Source organism: Apteryx mantelli, chromosome 15, assembly GCF_036417845.1.
Source record: "Apteryx mantelli isolate bAptMan1 chromosome 15, bAptMan1.hap1, whole genome shotgun sequence".
NCBI classification, from domain to species: domain Eukaryota; kingdom Metazoa; phylum Chordata; class Aves; order Apterygiformes; family Apterygidae; genus Apteryx; species Apteryx mantelli.
Genome location: NC_089992.1, coordinates 18,363,745 through 18,384,597, shown reverse-complemented (window position 1 = coordinate 18,384,597; position 20,853 = coordinate 18,363,745). Strand labels below are relative to the sequence as shown.

The following is a 20,853-nucleotide window of genomic DNA, read 5'->3' as shown; positions in this document are numbered from 1 at the left end:
TGGTGGCATCCACGAAACTTAATCTTCTCGGTGTGCTTGTGTAATCCTGAGATAGCTCACTAATAAGATTATGTTTGCAGAGAGAAGGGTATGAATTGCAGCCCTTAAAGGATATAAACAGGGAGGAATACATAGACTAAAGGACGCAGGATGGGCAAAGGAAGAAGCAGGGAGGACAGCAAAACGAATTTCTAGCAGTAGCCTGAAAAGGTAAACACTGTCTTGAATAATATTCGACCCGGCTGCGATACTGAAAGCAATTCCAGTAAAAACAGAAGCTGCATTTTCTCCCTCAGCCAAAATTCTCTGCAAGGGGGAAATGCTAGATGCGGTACCAGCGTGCCCCAAATGCCCGTTTCTGTAGGCGCTCCTGGCCCATTCTTGGAGGTGGACCCCCCCCCCCCCGCACTGATTTTCACCCCTTTTCAGGCTGCGCTCGGCCGAGCGAGGCCTGGTTTCGCCTTGACAGCGCGGGCAGGTGCCTGCGTTCTCGTTAGCTTCCTCCGTAAGGCCGGGAGGCGCCACGCGCCCCCGCGGGACTTCGGTGTCCCAGAGGTGCCGCCACGAGGCGAAGGCCCGCGCAGCCGCCGGCCGGGTGCTGCCGGGGGCCGCCGCCGTTTAGCTCCCGTCCCTGCCGCGAGACGAGCGGAATCTCGCCGCTCCCCTCCCCGCTGCGCCCCGCGCCGCCGCGCCGCGCCCCGCCCCGGTAGTGGCCGCGCGCCGCGCCGCGCCCCGCCCCGGTAGTGGCCGCGCGCCCCGCCCCGCGCCGGGCCGGGCCGGGCCGAGCCGAGCCGTGCGGCGGCGGCAAGATGGCGGCGCTGGCGGTGTCGGGGCTGCGCGCCCTGAAGCGGCTCTGCAGCGTCGCGCTCTTCCTCTCGCAGCTCTACGTGCTGTCGGGCCGTGGTGAGCGCGCCCGCGCCGCCGGGCGCCGTTTTCGGCCCGGCTCCGCGGGGCGGCGGGGGTGGGGGAGGCCCGGCGGTGCCGGCCCCGGCGCCCGGCGGTGCCCCGGCGCCCGGCGGTGCCCTGGCGCCCGGCGGCCCTGCCCCGGGGCCGGGCCCTGCTCCCGCGGCCGGCGGCGGGGGCCCCGAGCGCGTCCCTGGCGCGGCGGCTCGCGGGCAGCCGTCTGGGTGACTCGCGGGCTGTTCGGCGGGCGATGCGCCGTCGCTGCCCCGGCGCCCCGCTGTCGGCAGTCGCGGGCTGCCGGGCTGCTGCGCCCCGCCCGCAGCGCCCGCCGCCAGGGCAGCGGCTGGCGGGCGCCTGCCCCCTGCGCCGCGCCGGCCTGCCGGTGGCTCGCGTGTTATGCGGCGGGTTTATTCGTGCTCCTCGTCTCGAATTGGGCATGAGCTAGAGCGTCGCTGGCAAGGCGCTGGCGCTTCGGCGCCGTGCGGGCAGGGAGACGTGGCAAACGCGTTCCTCCTCCGCCCGGGCGCAGCGCGCCCCTGCTGTGATGCGCTGCGGGCTCGAGCGCAGACGTGACAAGCGCTGAGCGCCGCGCAGCGCCGCATCTCCTCGGAGCTGCTGAGCCTGGGCAGAGGCAAACGTTGTTTTGCGCAAGTAGAGCCACGGTTTCCAGCCAGTTCTTCTGTTCCAGTTTTCTGCTAAGGAAGTCAACTGTGTTACTTGACTAAATGGTTTTGTTAGTAGCATATGATCAGCTTTCTGAGCACCGTAGGATGCTCAAGAATCAAAAAAAAAGAGGCTGGGTTGAGACAAAAATGTTTCCTTGTCTAATAGGAACAATTCTAGCACTAACTTTTAATGTTTGAACAGCCTACTATTCCTAAACTAGGAAAGTGGATTTTTATAATTACAGTTTTCTTATCCTCATTACACTTTCCACTTGTAATTTCATATCAGGATGTTGGAATTGAACTGTTTCTGAAGAACAGTTTTCTTCAAGAAGTATCACCTTCTCCAATTTTTTTCTTCTTATAGCAGGATCTTTGATGACCACAAAGCACTCTCAGACCCAGTCTACACTTGCAAAAAGTCTAACTTCAACAAGTACAAATACTCCCTATTTTAAAGCAGCAGGTACAATTATTGCTTTTGTTGTTTCTTTTGTTGTTTTTCTATGGGACTTCTTCCTCAAATCTTGAGTTTAGTAGTAAAGTTCTAGAATTATGTAAACCTGTGTATGTCTTTACAGTCGTAAAAGACATACTGTAGCATAACACAGTTAGAATTACTTTTAAATTACCTTAAACAACTAGTCAGGATTATATAATTGGGAAGGTTGTCCATATAAAACCTTACAGATAGAAAATGACCTTTTAAGCTGGGATCATGGTTCACATGTTTAACACCCTCTCAGGATTGTGGAAGCTCTTGAAAGACTCTAGCATTCTGCAAGAAGTTGTTACTATTTCACATGCAACAAAAATACAGCTTTTGTAGCTCACTAAGGGATAAATCAAGTTTGGCTGAAATACTCTTCTTGCTAACAACTTAAAAGAGGTGATTCTGAACACATGCAAACAGCAAATGTCTGAGCTAGCTGTTACTTATTTAGTGCTGAAGCAAAAGTAGGTTGGTGTCAACCTGTTTCTGTACCGAAGCTGATTACTCCTGCTGAGAAACACTGGCTGAGGTGGTACTCTTTCTAGACGGTTACATTACTTCTGGGATTCATGCTAAGCCCTAATCTTGGTGTTGTACTGTATTGTGTTGATGCACTGTCCTGTACAGACCTTCTGCCAGGATCCTTGCAGCGTACCTTACTGTGTTGTGTAGCCCATTCAGCTAGCTCAGCAGACCCTGGTGGTGCGCAATACTAACCTTTAATTCTGTTCAGTGCATAATAGGGAAAGCCTTTTATAGATGTACACACCCACTTTATATAGAATCTTTTTTTTTTTCATTTTATTCACTTCGTTTTTCAGAAACTACAGAAATGCCATCTTATGTGACTAAATGTCCTAGCAATGGGCTTTGCAGTAGATTGCCACCAGACTGTATGACATGTAACACAAACTTTTCCTGTATATATGGGAAGCCAGCCACTTTCGATTGCAAAGTCAAGCCACATGTTCATTGTGTTGTAAGTAACCTATTACTTTTAATCTGGATTTAAGTCTTTTAATTAAAACTTTGGAAATTCATTTTTAAAATTTCTTTAATGACAAGATACCAGTTTCTTATATAGGCAGGTTTGCAGATTTATGTACATTTAATCTGATTTAACCATAGGCTATTGCTGAAAGAGGCAGACCTACACTCCTTTTTGCCTCCCCTTGCATGGATCTTTTTGTCATGCAGCCATGTGGTTGAGTTAAATCAGTTTGATTAATGAAAAATGAAACATTTTGAGGGTAGGGGTCTAAATGTCTGTCAGATGAGCAAACTGATCATTCATATATATATATATATATATATATATAAAAAAGACTGAATAAGTTGAGGCTGCTCCTTTTGGCCATAGCCTACAATTAGATTGGACTAAGCAGCAATATTAAACTGGGCTTTAATGACTGTTCTTATCAGTTTTCTACTGTTGATTTTCTATTATACTTGACTGCATAGAGATGGCAAACATAGAATAAGCTGTACTTTGCTTGAAACTTCTATCTGTGATTTGTATCTGTTTAGTTTCAGTTTATTAACTGATTTGTGATTTGTATCTGTAATTGGATACTGTACACTGTGAAACTCTTGATTATTAATGAAGTGATAATACTCTCCTTTTATAGGATCAGAATAACAACGAGCAGGAGAACTTTACGATTAACATGACATGCCAATTTTGCTGGCAGCTTGCGACAACGGATTATGTATGTACCAATTCTACAAACTGCATGACAGTTTCTTGTCCGCGACAACGATATAATGCCACTTGTACAGTACGGGATCATATTCATTGTCTAGGTAAGGTGGGCTAAAATAGATTTTGTAAAGAAACTCTTTTTCTAAAGAATTTCTTAACTTTTTGGTAATGAATCAATACAATGATTGTTTATGTCCGTTGCAGTAACAGTCTGCACCTTGATTAATCTGACAATTGAGTATTTTTATAGTTACATTTTAATTTTTAATTATAAAAATGACACTTAATTGTAACCATTGGCTTGTAAGACTACTGTTATGTACCTTTAGGTGAGCGAAAATAGTTCTATTTTATTTCTGTCCACTTTTATGAATTAAACTAATTTGGACACCATTAATAGAATCAATTTCAAGTGTCATCAATTAAAAAAACTTCTAAAAATTCATGTTGGTTTCACCCAACTAATTTAATTTTCCCCCCTCTTTATTTTTTCAATTACCTTGCCTTTTTCTGGTATGAGACAAAGATTAATGGAACAGAGTGCAATAGACAATATATGGGTTTTTCTGTTATTGTCTTATTGACGGTGCTTGGTTCAATTAATGTCAACCATTTTAGTCTCTTGTTAGAGAAATATGGTTTGTTCTTGCTTCATATTTAATTCTTTGAGCCATTTGTCTGTTTGTTGCAGTAAGGTTTGAATGTGTTTTGATGTTTAGGTAATCGTGTCTTTCCTAAGATGCTCTATTGCAACTGGACTGGAGGTTATAAGTGGTCTACTGCCTTGGCTCTAAGGTACACAAGAGCTATTAGAGAACTTCATGTTAAATTATATATGATTATAAATATTATAGTAACTGAGTATTAAATTTTCAGTCTGTGTGTTTTTCTGCTCAATGGGTATTTCTTAATTGAGAACTGAGTACCCATTATTTTCTGGGTATTTGTATTTATCTGGGTTAGAATTTGGACACATAGGATGCCTTAAGATTTCATACACAATGATATTAGTGGTCTTCAATAAATAGAGCTTGAAAGAAAACCTCTACCTTATTTCTGCAACTAATGTACTTTCTTCAGAATAAGTGCCAATGATTCTTAGGCTTCACAAAGTGATCATTTTTCTAAACAGGGAGGACATGTGTTTTACTCTGGTGTCAAATAAGGTGCAAATGCCCAAAAAATTCTGTAGATTTATGACTTCTGCTCCCCTTTTTTAAATGGTGCTGAAAATTGTTTGTACAAATTGTTTCTTGGCATTTGAAATGAATGTGGATGTTCTGAATTTAACAGATGTCACTGAGTTGTCTAGAACTGGCTTGGATTTTTTATGGCTTCCCTTCCAACTGTAACAGCTAGAAATGCTTTAAAAGGGAAGTTTCTTGTGCTTTGAAATCTTTGGGAAGAGACCAGTATGGCAGTATTGAAATAAACTGGTTAATTTTTGACATATTAAACCATTAGAGCAGTACAGTAGTGATTAGAAAGTAACTGAAGCACTTTCAAAAGACTATTTTTTTCATTAAGTTGATATTTCAAAAATGGTTAATATGATAAATTAGGTAGTAAGACTATATTGCCTGAACCACAGATATAATAAGACAGATTAAGAAAGTGATCTAAAGCACTCGTTATAGTCATTCTTGTCTTTGCCACCAGCTGGAGAAATTTATCATTGCCTTACTACTGCATTGGGCTGAATAACCTTCCTATAGCTTTTTTTTTTTTTTTTTGTAATCTTCTCCCAGGCTAGAAAAGTTGAAACACAAATTTGCAAAGCTTGAAAAAATGTTGTTTTGTTTTTTATCTCTTTTCACAAATGAAAAACTGTCAAGTCTCCAAATAATACTCATTAGCTAAGAAATAGTGCTTTTTCATCAAGAACTTACTCATTACTTTAAAAAAAAAAAAAAAAAAGCGGACTTGGTAATTATAAAATCTTTGTGGTTTCCTGTGTGATATAAAGCAAAACCATCATCAACTTGTAGGTATATCAAAAAGAAGCAAGTATGGATATCCAACCTGAGTTCATTAAGAAATAAATAATCATGTTTTTATTCTTGTAGCATCACCCTTGGTGGATTTGGAGCAGATCGTTTCTATTTGGGTCAGTGGCGGGAAGGTCTGGGAAAACTCTTCAGCTTTGGTGGACTTGGAATATGGACACTAATTGATGTGCTACTGATTGGTGTTGGCTATGTGGGACCTGCAGATGGCTCTCTTTATATTTAAATGTAGATGCAATATGTGTCAGAGAGGGGTAATTGTTTGGAAAGGGACATAAATAAAAGAATGTAGAAACTGAGCCTTTAAAGTAGAATGAAGAACAACTGTTCTTTTTATGTGCATACATTTTAATGTACAGTATCTGTACTTAGTTTGCCTTTAACTAAGGTAAAATAAAAGAGTGGATCACTGAGTAAGTTGAAATTCCTTTTTGTTTATGGACATGCTATTTTTCTATGAAAAAAAGTTGAACTGCTAACTGAATTCCACACTGTTCTTGATCTGTCAAGCACCAAAAGAGATGTAAACTAACTTCATATTGAGTTGTTTACTTCATATTTATGTTTTAGTTTAACTACAAAACTAAATTCCCTAGATATGTCAGTAATATATTGTTTTCATATTTGGAGGATAATTTATTTGCCTAAGCCTAAACTACCTTAGCAGTATATAGATTGCCATGTTTTATGATCTTAATTATGTTAATCTCTTTCTGGGTATAGCAAGATCTAACCTTTGCTTAGTGACTTGTTGACTTAAAAGTGTGGAGGGGTTTTAGAATTAGATTGCAATAACATTGAAAGCTAAATATGAAATAATTAAAACACAGTTTAGGATCATTCCAAGATGTCTTTATTATGGTTGGGTTTGACCTGGCATATCAGTGAACGCTACATTTGTTCTTCTTGTGCTAGCAAACTTGGAAGTTAATTTCAAAAAAGAGGTCTGGTATATAATCAATACCTTTATCCACTTACGACTTTGTAACAAGATATTTCCTTAATGAAGTATCATCATGTAGCAAACTGTAGTGACGTTATTGAAGAATAGTTCAGCTCACTGAAGTACTGAGCCCTGGCTGCCTACCTCTCCGCTCCATGGCCTCTCGCAGTGCTCTGTTACACTGGACTTGAACTGTTGCTTGTGTAGTACTAAGGTGCAGTAAATCTGAAAATTATGACTTGAATAAACTGAACATTGAAGCTTGTATTGAATGTGAAATGTAGTTTTTGTGTTTCACCTTCCTTCTCGCTGCTCCTGTATTTCAGTGTACCGGGGGGGAGGGGTGACGGCGCTGCCCGCCCCTGTGAGACGCTGCTTCCAACGGTAAATAACGGATCGCCGCAGCCTCGCGCCGCCTGAGGGCGCGGGGGGCGGGGCGGGGCCGCCGCCATGTCCCCGCCCGCCCGCTCGCCACAGGCGCCGTCATGGCGGCGGGCGCGGAGCGGCAGCGGGAGCTGCGCTTCTACCGGGAGCTGCCCAAAGTGGTGAGCGCCGCGGGCGGGCGGTGCCCGCCGGTTCCCGCGGGGGGCCGTGGGGCGGGGGCCGGGCAGCGCGGCCGGCAGCGTTTGGTGGCTCTGCAAGCTCCTTCTAAAGCCCCTTATTGCGCGTGCGGAACAAGGGTGTCAAGCCTCTGCCCGTGCAGCGTGTTTGCAGCTCTCACAGCCTGATCCCCCCGCAGCTGAATCGGTTCCGCGTAATCTTGTTTTCCTCCGCGGGCTCGGGCTCGGGCTCCGACAGCGCGGCGCAGCCTGGGCGCGCCCGTGTGGCGCTTGCCGCGCTCCCTGCGCGGCTATCGGCGCCGCCACCTGCGCGGCCGGGGCCGGCGCGGGGCCCCACGCCGAGGGTGGCGGGGCGGCTGCGCCGTGGCCCGCGCCCGCTCCCTCTCCCGCCCCGTGGGAGCCTGCCCGCGGCCGGGGCGCGCTGTGCCGCTCCGGTCCGCGAGGGGCCTCGCCTGCGCCGCGCGGAAGCTTCACCTGTTCGTGCTGTTGGGGGGCGCCTGGGCTCCGTGTTGACAAGTGGCAGTTTCGCTCTTTTCCAGTCAAGAGCGAGGGGCTCCGCGGGGGGGAGGAGGTGCAAAGCTCCGCGGGTGGCTTGCAGGCCGCTTTTGAGTGGGGGGGGGGGGCAGGGGGCTTTTTCCTATGCGAGGAGCCGTGAGGGCATCAGGGGAGCCGAGACAAGGATCGCGGGGAAAGTTTGGTGGCCGAGAGAGAGTCTGTCAGAAATCGGCCTCGGGCATCGGAGGGCGATTGCTCAGCCCGTTTGCTGTTAACGGGTGGCGACAGCGGCTTGCTGCGTCTCTGTGGCGTGAGTTACCTTTTCAAAGCGTGAAGAAGAGAAAGGTGAGGGGGTATAAAAATGTTGCTGCTTTCAAACAGCGTAGAACTCTGAAATTATAAACTTAACTGATGGGGAAAGTTCTTGAATCCCATGTATTTTTTTCTTAATTCTAAAACGTTTGTTCCCTTCCTTCTTCCTCACCCTGAGTTGTGCACTCCAGCGATTAGCTGATGAGCTCTTTCCAGAGCCAGCTGTGCCCCCGCTGAGGTCTGCACCGATGGCACCACACCAAGGGAGAAGCAAACAGGACACCCTCAGCTGTATTGGTGCGCGTAAAAGCACGAGGAAACGATCATTATTAACTAAACATAGAGCTAATTCTTACTTACTTATAGTGAAACAAGAATGTGGGAATCAGGAACCATAATACAGACAAGATATAAAAGCTGTTCTTTACACTGAGGGGAAAGAAAAATCCTATGGCTTTCTGTTGTAGGAACTTCATGCTCATTTGAATGGCTGTATCAGTTCTGCCACTATGAAGAAACTTATGGCGCAGAAACCGTACCTTCAGATCCAGAACGGAATGACTGTGATTGACAAAGGAAATAAGAGAACTCTAGATGAGTGAGTGTACATACGTGTGTGTGTGTGTGATGAACATCTACCAAGCTTCTTTTGACTAAGTTCAAAACAGAGAAATACATTGCCCTGCTCTGACTGCTGAAGTTTTAATTACAATATGATCTTGTAGATTTTTTGCTTCTTGTATCTATAAAGTCACTTCTTAGACATGTGCAAATTAAATGGAAATGTCATGTGGATTAAATTTAATTTCTTTTTTAAAGGACTGAAAAGTTTCACTTATAGCATGGGCTCTTTAGAGAAAATTGACTCACATGGTGTCCTCATTTGGAAACTTCATGTTTTCCTTTGTGCTTAAAAAGCTTTGTGGTAAATGTAATAATAATTTCTGTTGCAAATGAATTGTTGGCACCTAAAATCAGAAATGGCTATTAAGATGGTCTTGCTTGTCCTATAAGTGGACATGTATTTTAAGCTACAGAGAAGCTGTTTAACTGAGCGTAGTGAATACATGTTTTCCAGGTATAGCCTTTTTGTTTTTGTAATACTCATATTGCCATTCAACTTTCATCCAATTAATTTTTTAATGTTTTGTTTTAGATGCTTTCAGATGTTTCAGATCATCTATCAGATTACCACTAGGACTGAAGACATTTTACTGGTAAGTTAATCAAAACTTAGCTTAAAACAAGCAAACAAACAAAAATATCTCCCTTTCCTTTTTGAAAACAAGGCTAGCATTACATAAAAACAAAATTAGTTGGTTTAACAACATTGGGTTCTGAGTAACAATGATATCAACAGTGGTCCCTTCAATTGGAGATTAAAATTATTATTCTAAAACATGAAAATTTAGAAATACAGGATTTTATGTAACTCCTCCATTTAACTCTCTTTTTTAAAGCAATGAGCTTCCAGTATGGTGGTCATTCTGAGCTCTCAGCTGCTTGGACTGATAATGACTTAAAAATGTCCATTCATGGTTATCAGAGCTTTGATTTACAGTAGTCTCCTGGTTCTTCCTTGGCTCGGTATATGCCAAGACTACTGAACTAGAATTGCCTTTTTTTTTTTTTTTTTTGGTGCCACCAATTACAAAACAGACAAGGAAGACTGTTGTGTGATGAAAATAAGGCCAAAAAAGTGCTTTAGCATCCTCATCTTTCCTTCCGTAAAGGGTCTTTTAGCAGCCTGTTCAACATTCAGAACAGTAGATAGCTGTGAAAGGGATTGTGACTGCGCCAGCTGCGGGGTATTGTTGTTCAGACATGGAAATTCTCGTTTGTCATAACTCCCTGTGTACTCCCTGAGTATTGCTGAGGGAACTGAAGTTACCCTCTGCGGGTAGTATTTCCAGGGATGGAGAGTGATGGAAACACATGGGGCCTGAAAATTACACAAGTGTTTTGCACCAAAATCTCACTTTTTTTTTTTTAAGTTGAAAAAGAGAATGTAACCAATTATAAGCATTACTTTCATCATGTTGAATATGCTGTCTTTTAATCAGATAACTAAAGATGTTATTAAAGAATTTGCTGATGATGGGGTCAAGTATCTGGAGTTGAGGAGCACTCCTAGAGAAGAAAAGGCCACAGGTACAGTGTGTTGTTTTTAATTTAAATCTGATTGTACTATAAAACTTAATTAACATTCTGTTAGTATCAAGTGCAATTCAGTTGGTTCAGTAAAAAGGTACTTTAAATATATGTAGATTTTGGAGGACATACGCGCGTTGTTTTGACTCCATTATCCAAGAATTTGGACCATGCACTTTAGTAGGATATCTGACTGTTTCTTTTAATAGCTAATATATTTTCTTTTAGTTACTTCATTTTTATTTTCCTTTACGTGTGGTTTAATATAAATGCATCAGAGAAGTAGCTATTGTTAATCTCTGGTTCATACGAAATTATTTTCTTTCTTCCAGATACTCAGGAGGACACCTAATCCTAATGTATGCTTGAAAATAAATATGTATATTTTTAAATAGATTCAGAACTGTACAAATTAGAAAACCATGGAGCAAAATCAAGGGTGCAGAATTAAACTATGAGGCTAGAGAGCTGGGTCTTATTGCAACATGACTTAATGATATTAGTTTAAATATGTTGGTTCAAAAGGAGTACTGTACATGTGTTTTGTAGGTATGACCAAAAGGACGTATGTTGAGACTGTACTTGAAGGTATAAAGCAGTGTAAAGAAGAAGGCTTGGATATAGATGTAAGGTAAATAACGCACACAGTGCCTCTGTTTCAAGGTTTTGTTGAGTCTGATGTTCGGTCATGGTTTGCAGACAGCTGTACAAACCATCAGTGTAGGAAAGAAAATTATGCATATACTGGAGGAAGTTTAGTGATTTCTATTTTTTTGTTGTTTTTTTAACCTACAATTTGACTAATGCTTTCATACAGTCCTCTATAAATCAGATAATTCATATGGAAACATGAATTTTTATCTTCCTTTTTACTGGTAGACGATGAAACTGGGTGAAACTTTTAGGTCTAAGATTATGCATTCTCTGCAACATTTTCAGGAAAAGCAGTGGTTTTTGGAGGATACTGCATTAAAGACCCCTCTATCAGGGCCTAAGTTCCTTGTGAAGATTTTTGCTGGTTTAGCTGTACAAGCAGCCTGCCCTAAAGGAGAGGCAGTTCCAACTGGCAGAAGGGTTTTAGTGTCCATGGTTGCTTGGAGACAGTGAGCCTGTTTCTGTCTTTTATACTCTCAGTAGCGACCCCTGTCAGATTTACCTGTGGAAGTCGAAGAATTCCCATTCTTCATGCCTGCTGCTGTCAGAGCTTGTTCCCTGACAGTGCAGGCAGCAAATGGCAGGGTATTCTTCCCTGCCTTCCCACCACTGTTGCTACTGCATTTCACAGGCTAACGTATTAGTGTAAGCTGAAATTGGTGGCAGGATAATTCCAGTCATTTGTTCCAGTGTTATGGACAGGAAGGAAGATATTGTGAGAATAGCTCTAGTACCAGAGCAAACTTTTATGGTACAAAGTGTACTAATCCCTGATGATAGCAGCAGCACATGCTATTGTAATTGTTGTCCCTCTGCACTTCAGTACCTCCGTTACTTGAACAGTTGCCTGTAGAAATACTCTCTGTACTCAACCATGAAGGAAGTGTCTTTTTTTTTTTTTTTTGGTATCAGATTAGTCAGTCTCCTGTTATTACAGTTTGTAGTTAACTTAATAAGTACATTTATCTCCTAGATTATTAATAGCAATAAATAGAAGAGGTGGCCCTGCAGTTGCTAAGCAGACTGTTAAACTTGCTGAAGAGTTCCTTCTTTCCACTGATGGGGTTGTAGTAGGACTTGACCTCAGTGGTGATCCCACCGTAAGTTTTTGTTTTGTTTTTATCTGTCCTTGAAGGTAAGTACTCAATGTTGTGTAACAGCAGATCCAGTCATACTTTATTCTTTTAAGTGTTTTTGTCCTATGTTTGTTGGTAGTTTGAATGGATTGCTTGTATTTTTGCTACTTGGTTTATCCCTGTTGCTGTAGGGGGCAGATACTCTAACAAAGAATCAATTGCTTATTACATGGTACTCAGAAGAGAGCCAGTGAAAAGCAGTGATTATGTGGGAAGTGTCTGTTGCTAAATTGTCCCAGTCAGATCAATGGGGTTGAGGTAACTTAAATAATATTGAAAGCTGACGCTAGTTTAAATTCTGTTTAGAAGTACTAAATACTCTTTGGTTATTAAGAAAACAGAGATGTTTAAGGATAGCTGTCTAATTGAAATGAAATACATTTAGCTTTAGGTGATAATTGTGAAATGGGTATCAAAATCGAGACTTAATTGGCTTGAGTCAGTGTTTGGCATCATCTGAACTACTGACTTTTGGCCAGTTTGACTAAATTGTGTCCGTATAACAGAACATCAGCTAACTTACTGCATTCAAAAGTGAAGTATTGGAAAAAGAAAAATGATTAAAATTTATCTGTATTTTAATTAAGCATTTTGATATTGCTAGACTTCTTAACAATCATAATTGGAGGAGTTTCATAAAAATAAGCTGTAGAATGATGATGTATTTCTGTCTTCAAGGCGGGACATGGTCAAGATTTTTTGGAACCCCTCTCAGAAGCAAAAAAGGCAGGTCTTAAGCTGGCATTGCATCTTTCAGAGGTAAAAGTTTTCTTTATTATTCTCTGCAATTGAGGCTAAAGCTGATTTGACAGCCTCCAACTGAAAGTACTTTAGAACTGCAAATAACTATTGTTTGTTTTTACATACTCTTTTAGGATTATGGCTTCTTTCTGTATTGTAATTCCATCCTGAGTCACTTTACTACCCTCTAGAGAGAGTAGTGGTGCATTAATGCGGATATTTAGTCTCATTAACACTTTTTTTTGATAAAGCATGCTATGAAAGTCGAACTTGAACTCAGATGTAATTTGTTACTGTACTGTTTTGTGCTGCCATGACATAATGTAAAATATCCTTTCTAGATTCCAAATCAAGAAGAGGAGACCAAAATTCTTCTTGGCCTGCCTCCTGACAGAATTGGACATGGAACATTTCTCAACTCTGCAACAACAGGTTCAGAAGAATTAGTGCCACTTGTTAGACAGAATCATATACCTATTGGTAAGAAAAGTAAAATCAGAAAATCGCTTGGTAATCTCTATACTTCAGGATATCATACTACTGATCCAGTAACTCTAAAAGATTTGTCTTTGACCAGAGGTGACTTAGAAAGATATTGACATGGAAGGGTATGTGAGAAAATTACTGACAAAGGTGTACTGCTGACGCTTCTTTTTTTTATGTAAAATAAATTTTATCAGAGAGTACTTTTTGATGATTTTTAAATTCCCCTATGTAGGCTTTATTAGATATTTTATGAACCTACCCCTCACTTCACATACATTTTAAAATATGCATTTGTGTTAATTATGGTTCTTCTTTCACCTTAATGCCAGTTATTGGTATTGAATAAACAAATAAAGCAAAAGGATAGAGAGAGGCATTGATATTGCAGCCTTCTTAGGTTTGGTGTCATATTTGTGGCAGAAGCCAACAACTGATGTCTCAAATGAAAACAAAACCAAAGCATAATCTTTAGTTACTGTGCAAGACTGTTTGGTGTTTGTGGGTCTGGTTTGCAAGCTCCCTAAACTGTACATGCAGAGGGTAGGTGAGAAGGAATTGACTGGTGAACTTTCCTCATAACATTCAAAAAATATTAGAAGCACTGAAAATGAAAGAAACAACAGTTGATTTGAATTTTCATTCAGGGGCAGAAGTAAATCCATTAATGTGTCAAAAACATGTCTTTTATTTTGATATATATCCTTGCTTCTTCATTTTTTCCTTAGAATTGTGCATGACATCAAACATCAAAACTCAGACAGTACCTTCCTGTGACAAACACCATTTTGGATACTGGTACAACATAGGTCACCCTGCAGTGCTTTGTGTAAGAGTTTTGATTTTAAACATGTATTTAGACAAAGACCCTAGAACCAAAACTAGTGTGAAATTGGAGAAGTATATCTCCTTATATGGTTCAGGGCTAACTTTATTTATAATTTCTGTCCTTATAGCAAATCATAATGTTCTGCTTTGAGAAATAGTTGTGGTACAAATGTAAATTCTTGATATTTATCTTGCTTCTATTGTAAAAGCAAGACATAGTTGATTATCTTATTTATAAGGAAAGTATGTATGCTGTGAACTTTTTAAGTGTTTGCATATGGACAGATTTTGCTTAAACGTATTGGTCCAACATCTGCTTTTAAGCTTGTACATACTAGGGTATTTATTGTGTTGAACGAAATTTCTTGGGAGTACTCTTGACAGCTAAATAAAGTCCTGAAACTTTGAGATGCCAAGTACTTTTGCTGGCATTTGCAGGTTTTTACACCCTACCATCCTGTTGATTTAACCCTTACAATTTTTAGTATTGTCCAGGCATATATGCGTGTATTAGAGTTGCATAGAGTTGTTATATTATTATTCAAATAAGTGTTGATCTTTATTGTACTTATTGCTGAGTTTGAACTCTGTGATATTTGTCTGTTGAAAAATAATCCATGATTAGATGTTATTCTGAGATATTCTGAAGTGTGAAAAGTCCAGATAAACAGTAAAGTCGTGTGAGAAAACTGTTTACCCGTAAAGACCTATAAAAACAAGAATAGCAAGAGAGAGAGATATTACAGTGTCTTAAGTTTAACAAGATAGAAATAGCAGGGTCTCTTCCCTATCCAGGGACATGAGAGCTCTGAATTGCAGATCAGAAATCTCATTAACCCTTAAATAATCCTGATTTGATCATTTTAGATTAAAAATCTTTAAGTTGCTTTCTGTTAGATGTGTTTAAGATGCTAGCACAGTACTTCAGTCAGTATCAAGACACGGTTCCAGTTGACACTGTATAAATGCAGATGGTGAAACAGTTTCTTCCCTGAAGATGTAGGAATACAGAATATGTTCCAGGTCCCAAATTTGAGGAAAGGGATAAGGAGGACACACACACGCATACACACATAGCTTACATGCATGCATCATTTGGTGGGCCCAACAGGCCATCTTTCTAGCTATTATTTATTATCTAAAGTTATAGAAGAGTTTCTGAAGAGAATAAGCAGGTAGTGAGCTCATTAAATAGTTTGCTCAGGTACTCCATGGACAGAAGATGGCTTAAAATAGACGCTTCCTATTTTTATAGAAAATCCTATTTTCTTGACAAATTGTCTTATCACTTTAATAAGTTTTCTTGTATGCTTGAACAATATATTAATTTTGAGGAAAATGGGGCAAATAAGGTATGAAGTAATTATCAATAGATGAAAGAAGTATGAAGTAAAATGTGAAATACAATAACATAAAATGATTTGTGACGTGTAAAAATGGCTGTTTTGATACAAAGGAACTAATTTAAACTACTTTTTCTTTCAATTTAACTCTAGACTGATGATAAAGGCATCTTTGCAACAGATCTATCTCAGGAATACCAGCTGGTTGCAAAAACATTTAATCTTACTCGATCACAGATGTGGGATCTTTCCTATGAATCAATCGACTATATCTTTGCTTCAAGTGTGGTAAAATCAAAGCTAAAGGAACAGTGGTGTAAACTGAAGCCAACTCTGTTTGATTAATCAAAATGCTGTTCTAAATATCTTGGATGTATTAGCTTAGTTAATAAGCATTTTTTACTGAAGTACCTGGCTTTGGCATTTTTCAGATCTCAGGGTTATGAATCCAGTCCTGAAGCTGTGCCTGTGCAAAATCAAGAATGTAAGAAAGCATTATTCGTTAATGAGGATAGAAGCAAAAGTCCTTCCAGACAGTCCCTTTGTCTGGAAGAGCTTTCAGTCAGTGACTAAAATTCTAGATGTGTCATCATGTAGTTTCTCTCTAGTTGATATAATATTATTTTTTAAAATTATGCTGTTGAAATATATCATCATATCACAAAGTTCAGAATCAGAACAAAATAAAGGCAAAATTTGAGGGATAAAGAAGTATCCGTTGGCAACAGTATACCAAGCAGTTTGGATATTTGGTGTGTGTGTGTTTTATCTTGCTTTATTTGTTTGTTTTTTAAACAAGTTTTGAGCAGTTGAGTGAACATGAAGACAGAGACAACCTCAGGGAGAATGAAATATTTGTCTCAAGGGAATTAAATATTGCATCTGTTTCTATTGATGTATACGTATGACTGAAACCTGCTGTGGATCATTTAGTGTATGTGGTGGTACCTATCAATGCACTCAGTATCCATAGTATCTTGTAGTGCCTCCATACTATATTTATACTATATAAAGTTAAGAATCTTAAACACCTAGCAGATTGTGATATGTTTGGAGGAAAGGGCCTAGTTCTTAAAATGCTTTTTAGAATTTGTCATTTGTTGCTTTGAAAAAGCAATAAAAATAACTTGAACAACCTGCATGCTTTTGAAACTGATACTTCTAGTGTATGTGTGTGTGGTATTTATTGAACAGAAGCATATATAACCTGCTTCAGAATTTGTTAAGTAATTGTCCGTTTTGAGAGGTATACTTGCTTTCTTCTGAGTGGTGCCATTTTTGTTCTGACAGCAGAGGGAGCTCCTTCATTCAAACAGTGAAAGGTACTTGGGGTGTGTGTATATGCATGTGCATGTTTGTAGATGCATTTTGATCTGCTACTGTGCAGAACCACCACCACCACCTATTTCCCCCAAAGAGATTACTGTTTTGGGGAAACCTCAGCCATTATTAGAAACTTTTATTAGTAACTTTCTGTTACTTGAGGAAACCATTCTGAATTTGAGAGGGTTGAAGTATAAAGTGACCAGGCATGTTTTTTGCAGTTCTAGCAAAACTAGAAAGCATTGAGTGGTGGTTCTGAAGGCAGAAAACCAGCTTATTTGAATGAGAGGATGACCAGTCTGTTGCCAAATTTAGTTCTTAATGAAATTGTCAGGGTTGTTGATTTTGCTGAAGAGATTAGGAACATGGATTGTGTGTTGCCCTGACAGAATTCACCATCAGTTCTGTTTTGTTGGATCTTTCCATAAACTTCTTGGTGAGAAGGGGCTATTTTGCAGAAGCCTTGGGTAGCTAATACAGTGTCTTCAAATATTTGTGATGTGTCCAAACTCAGCTTGTCAAATTGTAGCGTTGCTGCTTCTAGTATCTCAGGACAACTAGATAGTATGGCTGAGCCAGCTGAAGAATATTTCTGATGATAAAGCCTGGAGTATTAGCTTGAATAGAAATTTATTTTTTAATCTAAAACAATTAAATGATTAGCAATATCCATTTACATATGCGTACCTTAAGATTATTTGAATACAAATAACAGCTTGGATAAAGATTAATGTAGTAGTAATCTGTCTGAAGTCCTGAAGTCTGAATTAATTACTAAATTGGAAGAAGTCACTGGCCAATCACACATGAAATTAGAATATGTTAAAACAGTGAGTTAGCTTATGACAGCTCAGCAATTGCAGAAGTAATATTTTCTTCTTCTTCTTGTGAATTTTTTTTCAGTTGACTTCCATAACAGAGAAATTGACTGGAAGGTTAAAAAATTCCTCCACTTTGTTAATATGTGCTGTGCCTGAGAAACAGATCTGCTACATTTGTATCTTGAATGAAATAATTCTGTTCACTAAGTATGGATAATAAGTATGAATAGTGTTTGCCTTGTGTAATAATCTTGTTTTAATTGCAAAAAGAATATTTAGATAACTTTTTCTTATTTATCTGAGATATTTAACATAGCTTTATTTAAATAATAAAGAACACTTTTATAACTCTGGTTTTCAGTATTTCAGTTGAACACTACTTTTCCTTTAAAAGTATCTGAAGACAAATCAAAGGAAAAATATAGTAATCTAGTAAAAATGTAAATCACCATTTTAGCATATTAATATGTAGACACTGAGAATCTAAATAAATGCATTTAAATGCAATGTAATTTGGTTGTGCACAGTGGATCTGTCTCTGTCAACTTACCAAATTTAATGTCTCATTGAAGGATAGTTTTTCTGCTGAGAACTCATGTTACTTACATGCTAAAATGAATAATATGACCTTCTAGCAGCAGCTGGAGGAAACACATGTAGCTTTGCTGTCTGCTCCTTAGAGAAGCAGCTGTCTGGGCTGAGCAATGTACCTCGTCTGGGGCCAGGAGCTCATTCTGTGATGTCCCAGGTAAGCATCTAGTTGTTTATTTTGTCCACTTTCAGGTGACTGCTTGTATATGGGTAAAAAAGAGCGAGAACCAGCTGTCACATTCAATTCTAGCTCCCTCCAGCCGGCAGAGTTCTGAAGTCACAGAGAAGTTGAAAGGTACAGCTGTTAATATGAGATATTATAGCTGAAAATGGGCTGTAATAGGTCCCCAACTCCAAAGAAGTGATTGAACTGTGTACTGTCAATCTAATTACTCTACTCTGCTCCTAACTCCGTCCTAATTGTACTCTTCCTATAATAAGTATTTTGACAGTTAACTCTTTGGAGTATCTTTTAAGAGTTACAGATCAATACTTCTGTGCTTGGACTGATTGAAATCTTTTCTTTATGTAGCTTATTTTTTGATCTGCCAATGAAACTTAGCCAGGTGTCTGTAATGTCTAGCAGCAGTCAAGTGGAACATGAAGAAAGCAAGAGTTGTGGTTGTTCAGCAGGGTTTCATTTTTCTTCTGTCCACTTCTCTAACTTGCCCAGAGAGTAAAGCGGTCACACACTGCAGAAAGCATAAATCAGGTATCAACCACCATTGCATCATAACTGTTAGACCATTTTAATTTTTGAAAGTGTAGCTATATGAAGAATCTTCAAGACCCTTAGTTCAACCTCTCCGCAGTCCCCCTTGTGGTTAGGCTACAGCAGTGTGAGTTTTGAGTAACTGCAAGCTCATAGTGTATTTACTATTGAATTCTAGTACATTCAGCTGTCTTAATAACTAAAGCAAGGAATCCAAGAAATCGTGTTCTAAACACATCTTACGTTATTGGCTGGAATTCTTGCCATTATTTCCATAAATGGAAATAAAAAGGCAAGTAAACAGTAAATGCACGCTTTCAATTGTTAATATTTATAAGAAAGCATGGACATACTTAGCTTAAAATTGTTCATGAAATGATTACACAGTATGGGTCTATTTATCTTCTTAATATCCAGAATAACCACCAATTATAATACTTTCACCTACACAATTTAATTAATGCAGTAATACACAATTTGCACTGCCTATAACCAGTGAAATATAAGTTTGGGGACATAAAGATGACAGAATTAGAGTTTTGTTCTAAAGTTAATTTCAATGTATAATTTATTAATCCATCTCTGTTTCCAAAATGGATAGCAATAGTATTTTGTGAGGTGTATCTTCTTCTAGAAGCTGCTCCCTTTGCTGGGATGGGAACTGCTCTTGCTTGTTTTTATTTTTAAGCTTAAGCACTTCATGATTAGGAAGCTTGACTAAAGTTTATAAAACACTGACAACTGTCAGTAGGTTCCTAATACATTTAATCACTGGAAAGCTGGATCAAAAGGGTTACCTAGTTGTCTTCTTTAATAAGCTGGGCAGTGTATTTCACTTACAGTCATTTTATCTGTTTGTATTGCAATGATATGGTATCTTCATGGCTGTGTAAAGTGCTAAAAAAAAATGTTGATGGTAGCAAAATTTCCTGTCTGAAAAGCTCTTAGGTCAGTTTTATGATGAGGACAAATCTTCTAAACCAGGTAAGTGATGGAGAAACCAAGTCTCTCAATTAACCTACTTTTGAAAATGTTATCCTCATCCTGTTGTGGTCATATCCTGCTTCACATGCACTAAAGTACCTGCAGGCAGGATCCACTGTAGGATAAAACAGCAAATGATTCTTACCAAAAGGTTTTCCAGCTGTTCTCCAGGGCTTGATGGTGTCTATGACTTTGATATGGCTGAGTTGTTTTCTGTCCAGTACAGGACTATTGGCTGAAAAAGAAAATGTTTTTGCAGTGAATACCCTTAGTTTTTGGTAAGTGCAAATTCTGCAACCTTTATACATGACTGTAATGTAATCTTCATGCATACAAAGGCTGGGAATTGGATCTAAAATATTTTGTTATTTCAAGTCTGGCAGTGTTAGGTCCTCCTTCATTAAGGAATGTGAAGGAGATGAGAGTAGATTTTGTCACAATGTACTTAAAAATCTAGCCTCTGTTTTGATGAAGCTGTAATTTCTCTTTAGGGAGAAATTATATAGTGAGCAGAGTAAACAGTATTGCTGTTCAAAATAGGATACCAAGTATGGATACAGCAAAGTAAATTTCAAATAATGTCCACTGAAGGATTTCAGGAGATGTGGTGACAATGTAACAACAAATTTTACTTTCTGTAGTAAGGCTTTTTTGTAGACATGACAGATTGAGAATTATCATTTTATTTCATACATGCGTACTAACTGTGATGCATATCTGTAATTATCTTAAAGGTTCACTTAAAGTTGAGGCTTGTTTCGTTTTATTCAGCTGAGTCTTTTAAGATTTTTAGTTTGCATTAATTAAATATACTTGGTATAAGCAATGTGTTGAAAAGAGGCATGACCTCGTTTTCAGTTTAAGACTGCAGCTGCGTTGACACATGGGCCATGATCAACAGGGAGGAATTTTAGAAGGGTGAATAGGAAATTTTGGGGTGTAACTAAGCTGGCTGTTCAAGTCGTATCAGTTTTATCTACACTGCAGCTCCAAGTAGGTTTAAATTG

At 39.7% G+C, this 20,853-nt stretch overlaps 2 protein-coding genes across 6 annotated transcripts; both read left to right on the top strand.

Annotated features, from left to right (window-relative positions):
* Positions 1–760: 760 nt before the first annotated feature.
* Positions 761–6,979, top strand: TM2D3 (TM2 domain containing 3). Of its 3 annotated transcripts, none has more exons than XM_067305625.1 (6): positions 761–903; positions 1,939–2,034; positions 2,883–3,040; positions 3,690–3,864; positions 4,483–4,558; positions 5,830–6,979. In XM_067305625.1, the coding sequence occupies exons 1-6, from the start codon at positions 810–812 to the stop codon at positions 5,993–5,995; spliced, it is 765 nt and encodes a 254-aa protein (XP_067161726.1). In that variant the 5' UTR covers positions 761–809; the 3' UTR covers positions 5,996–6,979. The 3 variants fall into 3 exon arrangements, with proteins under 3 accessions (XP_067161726.1, XP_067161724.1, XP_067161727.1); XM_067305623.1 differs by having other exon boundaries at positions 1,936–2,034; XM_067305626.1 differs by lacking the exon at positions 4,483–4,558 and having other exon boundaries at positions 1,936–2,034.
* Positions 6,980–7,161: 182 nt separating this feature from the next.
* ADAL (adenosine deaminase like) lies at positions 7,162–16,554 on the top strand. Of its 3 annotated transcripts, none has more exons than XM_067305673.1 (10): positions 7,162–7,257; positions 8,547–8,677; positions 9,236–9,296; positions 10,143–10,230; positions 10,780–10,861; positions 11,858–11,984; positions 12,699–12,779; positions 13,103–13,241; positions 13,973–14,073; positions 15,569–16,554. In XM_067305673.1, the coding sequence occupies exons 1-10, from the start codon at positions 7,198–7,200 to the stop codon at positions 15,758–15,760; spliced, it is 1,062 nt and encodes a 353-aa protein (XP_067161774.1). In that variant the 5' UTR covers positions 7,162–7,197; the 3' UTR covers positions 15,761–16,554. The 3 variants fall into 3 exon arrangements, with proteins under 3 accessions (XP_067161774.1, XP_067161773.1, XP_067161775.1); XM_067305672.1 differs by lacking the exon at positions 7,162–7,257 and adding an exon at positions 7,897–8,112; XM_067305674.1 differs by lacking the exon at positions 7,162–7,257 and adding an exon at positions 8,221–8,376.
* The last annotated feature ends 4,299 nt before the right edge of the window (positions 16,555–20,853 follow it).